We start from the raw sequence: 18574 nt of genomic DNA, 5'->3' as shown, positions 1-18574 counted from the left end.
CTGCCTGGGTATCAGTAGGGTTAGTGACATCTGCTTTGCGAACCAGCACTTTAGTGGTTGTAAAGTTGCACTTCTCTGACCCAAGTAGATGTCTTTTCTTTTCTGCCTTACTAACATGTGGACTACTGGCATTCTGCCCACAAACATATTCTCTCCTTGTCATATGCAATGCTTGACAACACTTTGCTCATGCAGCTCATTCTATGAAACTCTAGATTTTCTGAAACTCTAGATTTTCCAGCGGTGAGCACTATGTGCTAGCCCTACCTTTTGTCAAAATGGTAGGAGCAGTAGATAGAAGTAGGTAGGAACATTTAGGCAGGAGCATTAAGTAGTAGTATTAGGTAAAAGCATTAGATAGAAGACATTATGAACATTAGGTAGGAGCCGCTGCAAACACTGCACTAGACTTGCCCTCTGCCAGTGGCCTGTTAAGGGTGAGGCTCTAAAAGATAAGAAGCAACACTGGCATTCTTTAGTTATGGACACTCAGTTGCTAAGGCCAACCCTTTGAGGGAGTTCCAATTGGAACAGGTGTCAAACATATATATACAGACAGATAGGGTAATGAAATGCTTGATATACATATTTGTAATTCTCTATGTACATTTCTATTTACAAAGTCAAGGCTAAATATCAAGTTTAACTAATCATATGAAGTCCAGAATAAAAATATATTAATTTTCACCCATCACACAAATTATTCACCTTTAAGGATCTGTTGTTCTTACAAACATAATAACTCATCATTTAAACTCATATATTCAGCTAAGACAGTCCATCAACATTGTTTACATAGAAAAATCTTATAATCTCTTAATGATATTACATATCAATACCTCCCCTCAATAATTCACATTCAATAAATGCATAAACTTTCATTACGTGGTCTTTAAGTTACAAGTTACATAACCCTACAACCATTCTTGCAGAGCTCCTGCACCACTAAGGCCATGCTACTACTATCAGTACCTGGGATACAATGGACTCCTTTGTTGTGAAAACTTTTTAGACAACAGTGTACTCATTTTGTCCACTGACAAGGATAAAACCTCCCTAGAAGTGACTGATGTAACCTCATGCAGGCAGATTTCATTTTAACACTAAGGGCTGTCTTATAAATGACTTATGACACAATACTTTATCTTGTAACTTGAGAATCTAAATTTATCATACAATGCAAAAATTATACGTACTGAGGTAGAGAATGAATCAAAACCAATCTAATATATAGAGCTAAGTAAATAATCAGAGCAATTAGGTAGACGGAGGGCCATTTTGCATGGCAAATTATGTGTACAATCTATCAACATTGATACTTTTACAAATCACTTTTATCTAGGAAATTAAATCTGCAGTACAACTATAGGTTGACATGGCTTAATAATTGTGATATATCAAAGATTCTATTGCCTGTACATGAAGGATGAAATGGATATGATATCTGGGATGAGATTTTTCACTAAATGGGGCTAATACTACCAACTTCATTAAATCTTCAGGATCATAAGTTGATATTAGACATTTGAAAATGTGAAATTTCCTGCATTTTCAGTAATTCAAGCTGGCAATAACAGCCTGAGAAAAGTCAAAGGTTGTTGAGTGGCCTCCCATATCCTTGGTCCGTACCTTGAATAAAAAAAATAGATTGAAAAAGAGCTGAATGTCTGATTAATGAATAGTTATGTATTAGAGATGTTAATGGGTCAAATCATACTGTACATATAACAAACAAAAAAACAAAAAACATAATTCGCTATTAACTAAAAGAAAAGAGGTAAATCAATAAGCTTTAAAATAAGCCAAAGTGTGAGGTGCTGTCAAAATGTTGTCTTCACTAATACAGACATGAATTATTATCAAAGTATACTTTCATATCAACAGTCTGCTGTTCAAGAAGTTGTTAAGCAGTTATTTTCTTGAGTATCTTTCCCTCAGTGTTACTCTGAATTTGAGTAATCATGCCATACCTTCTAAGAAAGTATCCAGATAATGTGACATCACAATTCATCTTAAGTAAACTTTACAACTTTTCTAGCTAATAATCATCAAGACATTCACAAAATACTAAAATACAAGGGAAACATGTCAACTACATGTTAAAGTACGTATCTTCATTGGAAGCATACTTTCATCATTCATTATATGATAGGAATATCAGTAATGATATATGTATACATCTTTTTTTTTCATACATATTCACCATTTCCCGCATTAGCAAGGTAGCGTTACGAACAGAGGACTGAGTCTTAGAGGGAATATCCTCACTTGGCCCCCTTTTCTGTTCCTTCTGTAGGAAAACTAGAAAAAAAAGGAGGGGAGGATATCCAGCCCCCCGCTCCCTCCCCTTTTAGTTGCCTTCTACGACACACAGGGAATATGTGGGTAGTATTCTTTCTCACCTATACATCTTTTACTTTTATATAAGTACTGCACTGACAATCAATTCCCTGAAATAAGATGAGTGACACTAATCGTGGAAATCTCTGAAAAAAACAATAAAAACCGTATGCCTTCTAATTCAGCAGCAAACAACAAAGAACAAAGTAAATGAGATCGTTCACTCGGCTAGATTATGGTAAGGATATTATAGGAGATATTAATAAGCTATAGGGAAACAACTGCGTGTCTCCCACTACTTTCAATATTTAAGTTCTCAAGTATCACACTGAATCTTAATACTGACAAGATACATAAGTCTCAGTAACTTTTCATCTGTGTATCTAAGCAATCTACAATTCTAAATACATGTGATCACCTGAAGAGAACGAAATTACTCATCACAGGACTTTCTGCACCTACACGTAAATCATTCTGTTCCTCACTACAAAACTACCTATAGCCTAAATTCAATCAATGTACAGACCTATATTCCATAATGATCCACTATAAAGACTAGCATTATCACCCTTAGAAATGGGAACCCTTTAAGCCTGGGAGTGTTTTCAATGCTTGAGGTTGGCGATGACTGCATTTGCGAAGGCTGAAGTTGTGGCAAAACCACCCATGTCCTTCGTCCTTACCTTCACGTAAGCAAGGATCAAAGAGAGAAACAAAGTTAAAAGAAAAAAGCCTGAGATAAGGGAAGGTTTCTGGAAATAACAAAGTAGATCAAATACAGTTGGGAAAAGAGGTGTCAAATGCACACCATTAATGACTCTTGCAAAAAGTCTGTAACATATGGATGAAAAAAAACATCAGGACCAACTAGTGGTAAAATCATCTGATGATTAAGTTTTACATATCTATACAAGGGAACCATACATATTTTGAAAAAGAGTTCTCGCCACAAATACCCAAATATCTCATTCTGTTCTTCATTTGTACTTCTGATGTCATCATCATGTATCTCTCTGGAAAACAATGCTGCTAATTCTTCTACACACCCTAACATCTTCAAAGAGTCCCTGGCTACTGATCTCTTCAAATTAGAAAACTTTAATTTTTCAATCTTCTGTGTATCTATATCTCTAATGCCTGTTCCCTCTGGGAATTCCCATCGAGGGGTGGCCATGGCAAAAGTCTCCACTTATCCCTGTGCTTACATACCTCCCTCACATACAGCATTCCACACATTCTTCCTCAGTTTCTCTCCCTCTAGTATTCCTACACCGTATTTGCCCATGTTACAGGTGGTCTTGCACTCATATCAACCTATTTAAATGTACTACTATCATTGACTCTCCTTGTAAACTCCCAGTCTTGCATTCTTTCCACATGCCCAAACCACCTCAAAATATTATGTTTCATCCAGTCTACCACTCCACAAAGCATTCCCTTTGCATTCCTTACCATATCACATCTCTCATACACCCTTTTATTTATTTCTTCATTCCATCTAGTCACACCACATGCTCTTCTCAAATTGCTCATTTCAACAGCCTGGATTCTTGACCTCTGTGCCTTATTCCACGTCCATGTTTCAGCTGCATAGGTCAGGGCTGGGAGGACCAAGCTGTCCCTTAATCCTCTCTTCACTTCCATACTTACATCTCTATCCCTAATTAATCTATTAAGAGACCCAATAACTTTTCTACCCTGTACTGCTCTCTCCCTTATTTCTCCCTCCATATCACCACACTTACCCAAGACAGCTCCCAAATACTTAAATTCCCTCACTGATTCCAGTCTTTTCTTCCCTAATTCCACAGCACAATTTAGTACACTTTCTTCTTTCACTCTATCTGGTTTTACAAAATCTATATTTTCACTCTGTTTCCTTTCAAACACCATTACTCTAACTTTACTTGTATTTACCTTCTGTGTACTTTTACCAATTAGAGAATATGTATCATAACTTGACCCTTTTGTCAGTCACCAAAATTATTCTAAGCCATACTTGTTCTTAAACACATTAAAATCATCCTGTCTCATCTCTCTGCTTCACCTCATTACCTTAATCTAGTTTGCATTATCGCTCAACTCCCTACTTTCATACACTACAAACCCATGACATTAGATTCTGCTGTTCCTCTCACAAGTCTGTCAGCAGAGCTGTCATCTGCCAACAGCAACTGGCTCACCTTGTACCACTCCCCCATGATACTACAAACCCACTCCTTGCCCTAAGACCCTTATATTTACCTCCCTCACCATGTAGTATATATATAGATTAAACATGACATCACATATCCTTGATGCAGACCCACCTTCACTTGGAACCACTCATCCTCCTTCCATCCAACTCAAATACACATCTTGCTCTTAGGTAAAAATCCTCACTCCTTTCATTAGCTTTTCTCACATACCACATATTTGTTCCTCCTTCTACAAAGCACTTTTATCAACCCGACCATACACTTTCTCCAAGTTCAAGAATGCCAAATACAAATCCTATATAATCTTCAAATCAAACAAGTAATCAAAAAATCATCTGCCATACCAAGAGTCACAAAGCTCCTCCCCAATCTGATGCTCTGTGCATGCCATTACCTTTTCAATCACCACCCACACATACATATCACTAGGTATATTTAACAGACTGGGGAGGATGAGGAGGAAGCAGAGAGCTTTAAATACTTGGGAGTGGACATAGCAACTAAGGGAAACATGGAAGTTGAAGTGATAAGTTATAAGAGAGGGGAATGGCAAAACAAGACAGCACAGTGCTAAAGGGAGCAGAATTTTAAACAAGGGAGGCATTGGATTATGTATGGTGAACTACTGTTCTTTGGAATCAGTTTGCTAAAATATGATATATCCAATGAAAATCTGCCAGTCGATGCCTTTGTTCATATCTTGTGTGCTATCATTCCATGGCCACATGCTTTAAAGTTCTTCATAAAGTCTGTGAACCTCTATTAAGGGTCTTCACAGAGTCGTTTGACAAACTTAATTATCCAGTTCTAATATCATGCTGTCCTGTATTGTGTAGGTTGTTTTATCCTATGCACTTTATAACCTTTTTCCTTAGCACCGACTTTCATGGCCAGCCATGTTAATGCTATTGGCCCTTAGGTCTTTGGAGGTACCATACTAACTCTTTCACAAGTACAACTGAAGAATTACTAGAATTAGTAGTATTCTGGGTCTTAGTTGGGAGAGGAGTGTGATTTACCTCCACAGTTATGTCTATATGGATGATGAAATGAGGGAGATATCAAAAGACTCTTTGGGTAAATAAAAAGAATTAGGGAAGGATGGTAAGGCATAGATGTTGGCAGTATTGTACACAGAAGACACATCATTAACCAGAGACAGAGGAGGAACTCCAGGTCACTACTTCACAAACATTGTATTCATATTCCTCTAGGATTTAACATAAACTGATCAGGGTTAAAATATTTCTAATTTCCAATTTTGTATGATACTATGTGCATACCCTAGAACAAATTGCAAAAGCATTATGTAAAGCCTCCAACACTGTAGTAAAATACAATATGATGCAAAAGGAATTACTTACCTTTCCAACTCGAATAACACGATCAACAGCACTTTTTATCAAGTCCCCATAGTATTGGAGATTAATATGATTCAGCAAGTTTGCAGAAGCTAAAAGCATTGCAGTTGGATTGGCTACATTCTTACCCACAGCTTCACTAAACGTATGGCGTGCTCCCTGTAAGAAATAACTTATGTGACAAAGAGACAATAATTTCTCTTAAAAATGCTAAAAAACACTTAAGAAGCATAACTACTACAAGATTTTTGTCTACATTTATATACCTATTCACATTTTTCGCACACATTATCAGAGGTCGCATAAGGTCTTGCCATGAACTGGTGTATGTCATCTGTTGTCTAACACAATCTATCAGTGTCTGTTCATTAAGTTTCCACATTTCAATCTCTTTGGAACTACGAGGTAACATGAACCAAATAGAGCATGATAGTCCTTGGGCAGTCCCTTATCAAAACTGGTTCTGGTAACCTTAACTAAATCCAAGAAGTCCATGATTTTTTTTTATCATAAAGGCAAGGTGAGCATTACTTGCTATGTGAATCTCTAGTTATGTTAGAAAATGTTCCTCATTTTTCCATCCACTATCAGTATATAAACAATATCAACTTAGTTCATTTTCCATGGAGCGATTTAAGTGCCTATTGGCATGCACCTTTATTACAGTCATGTATTGTGTATAGCTAGCTATCCAAAACCAAACCATACAGCCTACCCTTGGTTTGTAGGTAAAGGGAGTAAACCAAAAATTTGTTTAAAAACCAATGAAGTATTTGCGTAGTTGGCAAGATGAGATAGGTCAGTGAGTGATCATGTTAAAAAAAATTAAAAAGATTTAGTGAGCTCCTGATGGCGAGAACCAAAGTTTAATAAGGACAGAGAGATCAAATTTTTACAATAAACAGGTACAGTAACTGTAAAGTTTTATAAAAAAAAAAGAAAATGTATACAGCAGCTATAAATCTTGAGAAGGAATAAAATGAAGCTGAAAGAAAGCTGTTTATGAAGTTCTCAATATATATGGTTTTCAAGAAAGACTTCTCATTATATTCGGAATACGGTGTGTGCGAGTCTCCTTCGGAGTCTTTTCAAGTGAAAAATAAATATGTAAATCAACAATGGTATTTCTCCTACTGTACATACAACTTAGCCTCAGAAAGCTCGAAACAGATATACATGGTATGACTTCAACAAACAGAATCTCACTAGCTTACTTATCTCTTAAAATCATATGTAAATCTCTTAAAATCATATGTAAATTTGAAATTCATATTCATATTAATAAATGTGTAACAGTTCTTACACATCAATCTCATTTTCAGTTTCTTTATTCATCACTCATTAAACCTAATTCATGCAAGAAAACTTAGACTGTACTGTTGTGATACCCTCATCTATATATCAGCTGTCTCATCTGCATATGGTTAACCGAAGAAACACACTTTACTTCACCAAAGGGAAAACAACCATGAGTGATTAAAGCATACCTAACTACTACCAAAGCAAACTATCCATACCATAATATAATCAAGTATTTCTCAGTAACAAAGTCTCTAACTCTGATATTACAGCAACCAAGATAAGAACTTACTGGCTCAAATACAACAGCATTGCTGGAATATGAAGCTCCAGCAACCACACCTGCACCACCCACCAGACCAGCAGCAAGATTATCCACAATGTTACCATAAAGGTTGGGGAGTACCAACACATCAAACTGATGAGGGTTGGACACCAGCTGCATTGTGCAGTTGTCGATGATCATATTGCTAAATTCTATATGAGGGTACATTGCAGCCACCTGCAAAACACATGGGTTTTACATACTCATAATGAATATCCTGTTCTTCTAAGTTATAAGATAAATTTACAGGCAAACATCTTGGGTGATGAAAACAATTTAAGTAACAAATGAACATGTAGTGAAAAAGCTGGAGATATTGATGGACTGCTGGATGAGATAGTGTATAGTAAAATTGATGATGCTGATGGATATATTTCAAAGTGTATGTGACTGCAAGGAAAAGAGGTTAAGCCTTAAAGGACATGACATTGCTTTTCTCTTCTCTGGTTTCTGATTTGCATAACAGTTACAGGTACTCCGTCACCCAAATCTTGCAACAGCTACTGGACAAATTTTCCAATCTATCTATCTGGAAAATCTATATATCTATGTCCTTGGTATCCGTTCAATCTGGAAACTCCCATCAAGAAGGTAGCCATGACAAAAGGCTCCACTTATCCCTGTCCTTTTGTGCCTTCCTTGCTTACACCATTCCACACATTCTTTTACTAATTTTCTCCCTCCAGTACTCTTCCACTCTATCTCTTACCTTTCACTGGATACTTATCCATCATCATCTTCACCACAAAAATCTGATCCATACATTCCCTGCCTTTCCTAAAACACCCTTGCTCCTCACTTTTCTTACATTCGGTCACTTTATCAAACAAGAGTTTTACATAGACTTTTCCTGGTATACATAACAGGCTTATTCCCCTTTAATTGCTACAAACATCCTTTGCATCTTTTCCTTTTAATGAAGGAAAAAATAATAGCTTTCATCCAATACTTGAGCACAACCTTCTGCTTCTGTGCAAAATTACATATCAAATGGACAAACTCTATCACACTTTATCCTCAATACTTCACATTTCAGCCATAATGCCAACCATTCCAGGTGCCTTTCCTACCTTCAACTTCATTATTGCCCTTTTTACCTCCCTACTGCTAAAGGCCTGTGCACTTGTATCCTCCTTCTTCCATCCTCCATACCCATGCACGTAACAAGAGCTGCCTCACCTTCCCCATTCATCAGTTCTTCAAAATACCCTTTCCATCTTTTCACTTTCTCCTCCTGATTTAGCAGCTCCCCTTCCTTATCTTACATTTCCATTTCCATTCTTACATCCACCTCTTTCCTTATTCACCTCTTTCCAGTACACTCTTATTTTCCCTAAACTTTCTAGCAAAATCTTCAAATGCACTTTCTTTGCTTTTCTCTCTCAGCTTCTTAACATTCATACCAACTAGAGGCATGCATAGATGCTAGATGTCACTCCCAAATCTATCAAAAATGCATAAATATAACTATAACTCAGCTACCAAGAGACAACTTTGGTGGGAACAAATGGCAAATTCTCCCTGGCTGGGCCCCTGCCAATTCTACCCAATGTATACAAATGACTTTACATGCAATTCAGATGAAGAAAATAGCAAACTATCATTTTTACAAATGTTAGGAGACCATGAGGAGCAATACAGAGCATAATATCACAAAATTCATTCTCCAGGCAAAGAGAGTAAAGTCAGATAGAGGATCACTCATTCAGTTTGTGGGTTAACACTTCAAATAAATGGCTGCAGTGCACAAAGATTTAAAGGTGTAGCGGCCTGTTGAGGTTAACAAGTCTATGTGGCACAATACTTTAATGGTTGGTGTTGTCAAAATGCATATAATACTTGCTTTTAATATTTCTAGTATAGCTAAAAATCCAAAATTAGTGGAAAAGGAGTTCTAGAAATGTCTTGGCCAAAGAGCATTGTTCTTTTTCATACTAGTTCACTGTTTATCATATAGCAAAGGTAGCACCCCTAACAAAGGATAACCTCATTTTCTCACATCCACTCTCTAGCTGTTATGTAGAATACATGAAAACCTATGCCCAAAGATCCTGACCACTTCAAATGCCCTGGTTCAGCCCAATGCCAGCAGGAAACTGCTTCTCATAATTGAATATCACATCTCAAGAATCATACAGGGTTAACAGAGAAGGCCTAGAGGAAAGCAAAAAATATTGTTTTACAAACGTCATTGCCATCTTCCGTGTTAGTGCCAGGAAACACACGAGGAAAGGCACATCTGCTCATACACAAATATATACATATATGCACACACATGGACATATACATATATACATATATATATACACATACATTTACATACACATATATACACATGTACACATTCATACTTACTCGCCGTCATCCATTTCCATTGCAAAAAATATGGAACCAGAATTACGAGGGCCAAGCTATAGAAAATAACAGAGGCTTAAAATCTAACCATCATGGAAGACTGAGTGAGGGGTGATCTAATTACAACTTTCATTTTCTTAAAATACTAATGACAGTAAATTGGGACACTTTTTTAAGATATTTAAGAATAGAAACAGAGGATATAACATTAAATTAGGCAAGAAATTTGTTAAAAAAGACAAGAGGAAATACCTATAAAATACAAGAAAGATGATGACTGGAATAAAGACTAACAACATGATTAATGCAGACAGCATACAGAAATTCATGACGATGTATTGAAGAAAATGTTCATGAGAAGGGGTCCCAGGAATGTAAACGTACCATTTGAGCTGAAATCAGTTAAAATGCAAAATTAATTTTAAAAAAAATTAATGCTTTGTCTATCAAACTGATAATGGATAGACAAAAAATATAAACAAACATACCTCTTCACACTGTCTGAGAAATAGTCCATCACCAAGCTTCATGATATTAGCCTTATGAACAGCTGTTACCCTCTTTCGTTCATATTTTGTAGCATAATCAAAGGCAAACTTGGCAATGCGTCGGCACTTCTCACGGGTCATGATCTTGAGACATTCAACAACTCCTGCTACACTCTCATGTTCCAGAGCAGAGTATTCACCTTCTGTCTGCTCACGAATGACAACCATATCCACATTCTTATGTCGAACGCTGAGACCATTCAAGGACTTGACATGAACAACATTGGCAAACAGATCCAGTTCATCTCTGAGGGAAATAACATCCATTAATGATTCATCACTGAGTCCTACTTTGAAAGTATTACCATATCTACATACAGCTACTGCCTTTGTCATTTCTCTTCTTTTGATTTCTCTCGCTTCTGCAGAAATTTCACCTTACCCTAAGTATATCTATGACTATATGAACTAATTCTCACCTTAGCTTCATATTGAGGGTCTTGAGTTCTCCATCAGAGCTATGGTCAGGGGTGGCCAAAATGCCTTTCAGACAAATCCCATTGCGTCGGATACTTTCCACAACATCATCCAGACTATCTGACTTCCTTCCATACAACTCTGTTAGATAGTGTTCTTCAAAGTCGACAGGTACACCAGCATTTCTGAAGACGTCTAAAACTACTTGACATAACTCAGGTCCTACACCATCACCTGGGATAAGTGTGGCTGTGGTGTGACCTTCTGGCTTGCTAACTGGTGCCTGGTATCAATATGTAAAAGGCATACAATAGAGTTAAAAATCATCCCTACATATGTATCAAATATTCCCCATTTTTACTGAATTCTCTCTCAACATATCCCTCATCATAAACTTCACCCCACTCTAATAAAACAAAATGCATCACACAAATCTGTTTCAAGTACATAACTGATATAATGACTGTAAAACAAGGTTTCCACACTTTAGAGCTGATGAAATTCCAAACCATTTCTGCATCCAACTTAAATACCACAAAGTTCTTTTCCTTTAAGATTACTGGTATTCAAGAAATTTCCCTTGATTATAAACAAACTCTGGATGATTACAAAGTTACCGAGACTGATGTTCAGAAACAAATTTTTCTGGAGAGTAGTACTGAGAAAACAAAAATGCTTAAGACTCTTCAAGCTGTACACTTCATGAGTGAAGAACAATGTATGGAACTGCAATCTGTTTATTGAGATGAATATGATACACAAAATCTCTTTTTCCATCTGGTTATGACGACTGATTACATTTCAGCATACATGAATGAACACACCGATATTGTCACTTAGACTTTGTTACCACTCTATTCTTTAACGGACGCCTCTTGATTTATCCATTACCTCCCAACAGCTGACTGGAGGCGTTTTAAGAGACAGTGGGACTGACCGGTTTCATCAGAGAGGCCAATCAGGTTCAATATTACAGAACAAATGACACGGGACAATATTCTATATAATTAGCACTCCTTTTTGAATAGCGTGCCACCAAAAGTATAAACTATTGACCACTGTACATAAAAATTCCTAAGATAATCTGTACAATTAGAAACATGACACTGATTTGACAAACACACCACTGCACCCCTAAGACCAATGGTCCTTGACCTGAATCATATGCGTCTGAATAAGGCCCGAATTAGGTTGCTGATTGTTGAATATAAAAATGATAAAAATAAGTCAAAAGAGTAAACTGAGCCAAATGACTATGTTCTCCCATCAACAGACATAATTAAACAGTCAAATAGCATGAAACCGTTAATGTTTACACATACTATTGCAAAAATCACATAGATTCCCATTAGCATAAGATTTTGTATACTATGTATGTATAAAAAAAAAAAAAATCATCAGCCAGCCAATGTAAATATACAAACACACAGCAAAAAAGACCATCCATACAAAAATGAAAATCTTAAATGGAAGGAACAAAGGTGAATTCCAAAGTGTTTCAAGCAAGACTTTCAGATAATAATTCCAAAACCAAGCAGAAAATATTCTACAGGATCATATGCTGTGCAGAGGAAAACAAAGTAAAAAACAGCTGGATAAGAATACAAGGTATGACTAACAGTTTTGGAATACGTATTAATCTTTACAGTCTTCAAGAAACCATGCAAGAAATTCAGCACAGGCCATTCCCATACTAAAGAAGAAAGTACACCTATGTACTTTTAGCAAAAAAGCATATCTTTCCATGAATTACCTCTGTGAATAGACACCAATCACAGGCATTGGTGCCCACAAGTTCAATAACCCTGGGAAATGTAGTCAACGAGTGTTACTATGGAAATGAAATCATGAGTATATGAATAAATATAAAACACAGTAGTCTTTTTCAAGACCAAGAAAATAAAACATCTATGGAAAACAATACTTTGTAATGAGAATATTCATAACTATAAAGATAATGTGAAGATATAAAATAATTTCTCAAAAATTTACTGTTAACAAAGGATGAACAAAACTAACACCAAGAAAACTAATATCTAACATGACAAGATGAGAGAATGCAAAATACGATGAAAGTAGGAATGCAGAATGATTATACGAAGATACTGAAAATGAACTTACCCATGCAGGAGGCACCTGAATCACATGTAGCAAGAAGTAGGCAAAACGTTTTAGTACGGTAGCATGATGGTTGCAGTGCAGCAGGTAATGCAATTTTTGAACTGTTCCAAATTACAATTCATTTTAACTTTCATGTCAAAACAAAGAATAAAGTTAGCTTCCTAAATATCTACAGCATGGCAGTGTGATACATGTAGCACCAAGCAGAGGAAATAGCAGTCCTGGGATGATATCCACACAATGAAGACAGTGTCTGACTGATGTCCAGTTTATAGAATATCAGTGTTCTGCCCATGTACCCAAAAGCTTGTCATAGGCCAATATGGTTCGTATAAATCAATAAGGGGTAGGTATATCCCATCCAATCTCTACCAGGGTAAAATCACAAGACTCCAATACTATCAGCTTGCAGATGAACCCATTAATGTTATCTGAGTGATAAGTAAGCCAAACCCAAAGGACAAGACAGGCAGCATGCAACTTTTTTTTTTGTTAGCTGAAGCTGTAATCAAGGCCATCCTCTTAACAATATATGGATAAGGGCAGCAAGTATGAATTATGTACATGTGTATATATCTGTGTATGTATATATATGTATACGTTGAAACGTATAGGTATGTATATGTGCATGTGTGGACGTGTATGTATACACATGAGTATGTGGGTGGATTGGGCCACTCTTTCGTCTGTTTCCTTGTGCTACCTCGCTAACGCGGGAGACAGTGACAAAGTATAATAAATATAAATAAAGAATGGCCCAACCCACCCACATACATGTGTATATACATACACGTCCACACACAGACATATACATACCTATACATTTCAATGTATACATATACACACACACAGACATATACATACATACACACATACGTAATTCATACTTGATGCCTTTATTCATTCCTGTCGCCATCCCGCCACACATGAAATGACAACCCTTCCCCCCCGCACGTGCACGAGGAAGCGCTAGGAAAAGACAACAAAGGCCACATTCATTCACACTCAGTCTCTAGCTGTCATATATAATGCAATGAAACCACAGCTCCCTTTCCACATCCAGGCCCCACAAAACTTTCCATGGTTTACCCCAGATGCTTCAGATGCCCTGGTTCAATCCACTGACAGCACGTCGACCCCAGTAAACCACATCGTTCCAATTCACTCTATTCCTAAAAGGTTGGTAAATTTCTTAGATTCTGATGTAAACAAGGGAAATTTCTTCGATTTCACCTGGATACCACAAAAATTTTAAATACCCATATCAAGATTATAAGAAAAAAAGGTCTTGTATCCCTAGAAGTCTTCAGAAACAAAATAAGTAAATAATAACAAACAACTGTCCTTAAAAAACAATACTAATGAAACTAACCTCTCCTTTCTCTTGGGGTTAAATTACAGGAAATGAATCAAATCATTTTCACAATTACAGAAGTGTTATTTGTCAAAGGAATGTATATGTACTATTACTAGACAACCCATACCTTAACCTTTACTGCCGTTGTACCACTCAGAATGCTCCACAGGAGACATCATTTCCTTGACATTTATATCATTATGCCTGAACCAGAGATTTTATCTTATAATGAAAAAATAAGAAAGGCAAGTTTTCAGACAACTTATAAGACTATCAGATGCTGTTTCACCATAATGAACTATTACTTAAATGAACTGTGATTCCCAAATTGCTAACAGAGGTTATGGGTAATTCCTTATCAAAGCCAACCCAATTAATGTAAAGATAGGTATGCAGCACTTCATCTGACAAAGTTTTACAGATATCACATTTCATCCTTAAGAGAATTATCCATACTAGAATTTGGTTCTCTGGGCTGCTTTATGGATGGATTGTACCAGCAAAGGCCACACTTAACCCTCTTATCATGATTCCACATTTTCAAGTGCTACTGCAGGTAAAGCTTACTTTAAGTGTGGTTGGTTTACACACATTGACTTTTCACCCTAATCCATAGTTTTGACTCTATATCAAATCATCGTTTACAATATAGGTTTATGGGAAAGAGCTTATCTAAGTTCACAAAACTAAGTTCATCCAAGCAAGGTTTACCGTAGGATCATCTGAACTGGGAAAATAATTACCGAACTAGTGTTGATTTATGTTTATTCGCATACGTCTGGCAAGCCCATTCTATTTTTTCATGAACAGATTCTGCTCTGAGATAACTTGTGCTTCACTAACATCTTAACAAGATCAGAGTCTTGAAGACAAAGTCATCTTTATGGTATGTGCAACTGGTGATGTTCTACTGCTGCTGTTTTACTTGAGCCTCCTCCCTTTCAGTTTACTGTGGTAAGACTACTACAAAGATAAAGGGTAAGTGAACCTCAGGAAATTCTGCATCTGCCCTCATTTTGCAATCTATATTATCTAAGAAGCTTGATTTCATATCTCTCATTACGTTCTGGTAAAATACAGGACACTGAAAGTGTCTCACAAACACCTATTACATCACTCTTACTAAAAAACATTAACCATTTCCACCCACTTCAATAAATCTATTCAGTTATAGAATCCTATATATTCTGTTTTAGTTTAATATACTTGCTGCTTTGGTTACATGCAGCTTTTGCGGGAACTACCTCAAAAAAAATTGGAATCCCCAACCCAGATCTTACAGGCTGTCCTACTCTCCGAGGTAGACTTGCTTCTCTTGATAGAACATTACACTAGTATTTAGAAAAAAAAAAAAAAAAAAATTTCATTACCCACAATTCATTCAATCAATACCTCCTGTTGTCTGTCATTCTCATGTAAACATACCTCAGCTCCCTGTATCAAACTTTTTTTTACTGTACAGTATAAATAATGTAATTTTTGCAATTGATCTCAAGAACATAAAAGGTTTCCTCAACAAAAACAGTTTTCTATACATCATTCATGATGAATATCAATAGCCTACAAGGTGAATCACTGATAACATATATTATCAATGTGCACACTGTAATAAACTGAATAACTTAATGTCTAATAAAAGGATAGGCACAATGTTATGTGCTATGCCCACAAAAAGCCCTATTACAGTATCACACTTGAATAATTAATTTCCATCCATTATTTTGCTATAGTGAATAATGTATCAAAACCATCAACAGCTTAGCCCTACAAAGTATACCAGTTTACACACACATCTTAATGTGCGCATGTTCTGCCCACTAACAGTACATCACTATTAGCATACCACACTGATCCAATCTATTCCACCTAATCCTAGCCTCACCTTTGTGAATGTTCTGGCCCTGATATCTCAATACCTCCTTCACTCCATCCTTCCATTCATTCCCTATACTTCTGACATACGGGTCTTCGTCAGCTATTTTTACCTCATTCTCTCCATGTACCTGAACCAATTTAGAATAAGCTGATCAGCTTTCTGAAACTACTTGGATTACCATACCTCTATGTGACAATCATTCCTTACATGAGTACCCCACCAAACATATCTATACCCCTCCTGCATTAAAGGTCCATAACAGAAATATGCACCTAAAATTAATGAAAATGGATATCATATCAAGTAATAATGTGAGGTAAGCTAAAAAGCTATTTTGCAAGAGGTTTTCTTTACTGGATGTGTCCCTTTACAAAAACTAAACCCTAACCCACAATACTCACAGTAGCAGAGGAAAGAGGAGCATCACCATGCAATCCTTGAGCCTGGACTGCACACACCAGGGGCCGCAGCTGAAAAATTGTAAGACTTGAGAGTAATATATAAAGAGCAGAATCTTGAATAACTAGGGCTAACCAATATACACAAGACTATAACAAACCCATATATTTCATATTACATAAAAAATATTGAACTCTTTCTAATAATAAGAAATCAAGTAGGGTTTTCAGAGGTTCAGGTAATTTCTTGACAGAGTTAACCTACTTTTACCTTTAACAACTCTACGTTTCTCCAAATTTTCATAACCCATGCAATCTATCGTAAAAAAAAAAAAAAAATTACCACGTTCTAGCATCCCAAAGGTAAACACTTACAAAGCATAATAAATAACATTCCACTATTTGGGAGTCGAACCCCTAGTTATGGGTCAGGTAAGATTCCGACAAGCCATGTTCAATGACCATTTGTTGCCTTGACCTGGGATACAGACTGCCCGAAATGAGGGTGGCCCCCTTCCCAAATTGCTTAAACCACAAGAAGTCCTAACTCCTAAACCTCACAAAAAGCAATCCAGTCGTAAAGGTGAGAGTTACCCAAAGGTGAAGCAAAAGTCATTTGCCTGCATGACCTACAGATACGTAGGTAAGATCAAAATACCCAAATTCCTACTACAACATATTTGAAGCTGGTGCTACTGACAGGAGTGACATCATTGGAGTCCTAAGGTATCACAAGTAATACATGAAGGACAACCTGCATCAAAAACATATTCAGGGGGAGCATCCGGACCCATTACGCAATGTCGATTTGACAACAGCTGATTCCTTCACCGTTGCGCGAAGCCTCCATGCGAGATTTTGCCGGAATGTTGTACAGGAATATTAACTGAAAGTATCACCTCAACTCTATTAAAAACATACCAGACACCTCCCAAAAACACTCTCCTAGTTCCTCTTCACTTGAAAGCAATCTGTAGTAGGGGAAAACTGACTTACGGTATTGAAAGAAGAGAGTACTTTCCTGCTGAGTGCTGCCATTGCGTTTTCTGATACTGGATGAAGGTAGCGGGCTAATAACTTATGAGAAACTGGAAAATTTTATCACAAAAAATTCATTCAGTCGCTAAGATATTCTATGACAAAACATTGATTTAAAATCTATATTAATAATGTACTCCAAGGAAATATCAAATATTACATTTATTAATTGCAGACGCTTGAGTTAGTAATATCTTTAACCTGGCTCTCTCTTGATGAGCAGACGACAATATATAGTTACCATTAGTTCACTTTATCTTCAGAATACATTTACTGTACACATGCATGCATGTATTTCTCGATATATATATATATATATATATATATATATATATATATATATATATATATATATATATATATATATATATATATATATACATACAGTAGATAAACGTACAGCTTATGGGCACTACTAAACTTGAACATTTGAGGAAAACGCTCATCAATTGACTTCTTCCTATCAAAAGCGATTTCAGACATGGAGTGTACTCAAATAAACAATGACATTGGGGAGGACTATGATGGGTAAACGTTAAGTGGAACACTTTCTCAGAGCCTATGGAAACCTAGCTATCCATAGGAAACTAAATTTCCTTTTCCCCCCTAATTCTATCAGAAGAGAATGTGAATCTTATTGTATTTGCATTCAGTTGTTGGAATGTTTATTCGCTAACTATATTTATTGTGTTCGACTGTGATTTGGAAATCAAGGTAAATCTCGGCCCTTAGATGAAGTTCGCTTATTTTTAAGTTATGTTGATTTATACTGGTGTTTCACGAGTATGTATTGAAACATCATCCCTTATCACAGCCCAGACCACTATCACATCCCTTATTCGTAAGGATTCGATAAAACCATTATTCCAAGTCAACCTCCACTGGATTATATCACTTCTTTATTTCAGGTGTTGGCAATTTATCAAAAAAGGGGGCCCCGC

At 36.5% G+C, this 18574-nt stretch overlaps 1 protein-coding gene across 2 annotated transcripts; it reads right to left on the bottom strand.

Annotated features, from left to right (window-relative positions):
- Positions 1-582: 582 nt before the first annotated feature.
- On the bottom strand, positions 583-17658 carry LOC139755096 (isocitrate dehydrogenase [NAD] subunit beta, mitochondrial-like). Of its 2 annotated transcripts, none has more exons than XM_071673217.1 (7): positions 17592-17658; positions 16599-16667; positions 10846-11126; positions 10367-10673; positions 7491-7700; positions 5903-6058; positions 583-3023 (listed from the first exon to the last, which is right to left on the bottom strand). In XM_071673217.1, exons 1-7 carry the CDS (start codon positions 17631-17633, stop codon positions 2946-2948), a joined length of 1143 nt encoding a protein of 380 aa, XP_071529318.1. In that variant the 5' UTR covers positions 17634-17658; the 3' UTR covers positions 583-2945. The 2 variants fall into 2 exon arrangements, with proteins under 2 accessions (XP_071529318.1, XP_071529317.1); XM_071673216.1 differs by having other exon boundaries at positions 583-1629.
- Between the last annotated feature and the right edge of the window lie 916 nt (positions 17659-18574).

This window comes from Panulirus ornatus, chromosome 18 (genome assembly GCF_036320965.1).
Source record: "Panulirus ornatus isolate Po-2019 chromosome 18, ASM3632096v1, whole genome shotgun sequence".
Lineage (NCBI taxonomy): Eukaryota > Metazoa > Arthropoda > Malacostraca > Decapoda > Palinuridae > Panulirus > Panulirus ornatus.
This window is presented reverse-complemented; position numbering and strand designations above follow the sequence as displayed.

Excerpts from the sequence above, each read along its gene's own strand:
- LOC139755096 (XM_071673217.1), bottom strand. The coding sequence starts at position 17,633 with ATGGCAGCACTCAGCAGGAAAGTACTCTCTTCTTTCAATACC. Across the intron at positions 11,127-16,598 it reads CTCCTCTTTCCTCTGCTACT|GCACCAGTTAGCAAGCCAGA; the intron begins GTGAGTATTGTG and ends TATTGATACCAG. Across the intron at positions 7,701-10,366 it reads TTCTCAGACAGTGTGAAGAG|GTGGCTGCAATGTACCCTCA; the intron begins GTATGTTTGTTT and ends TGTGTTTTGCAG.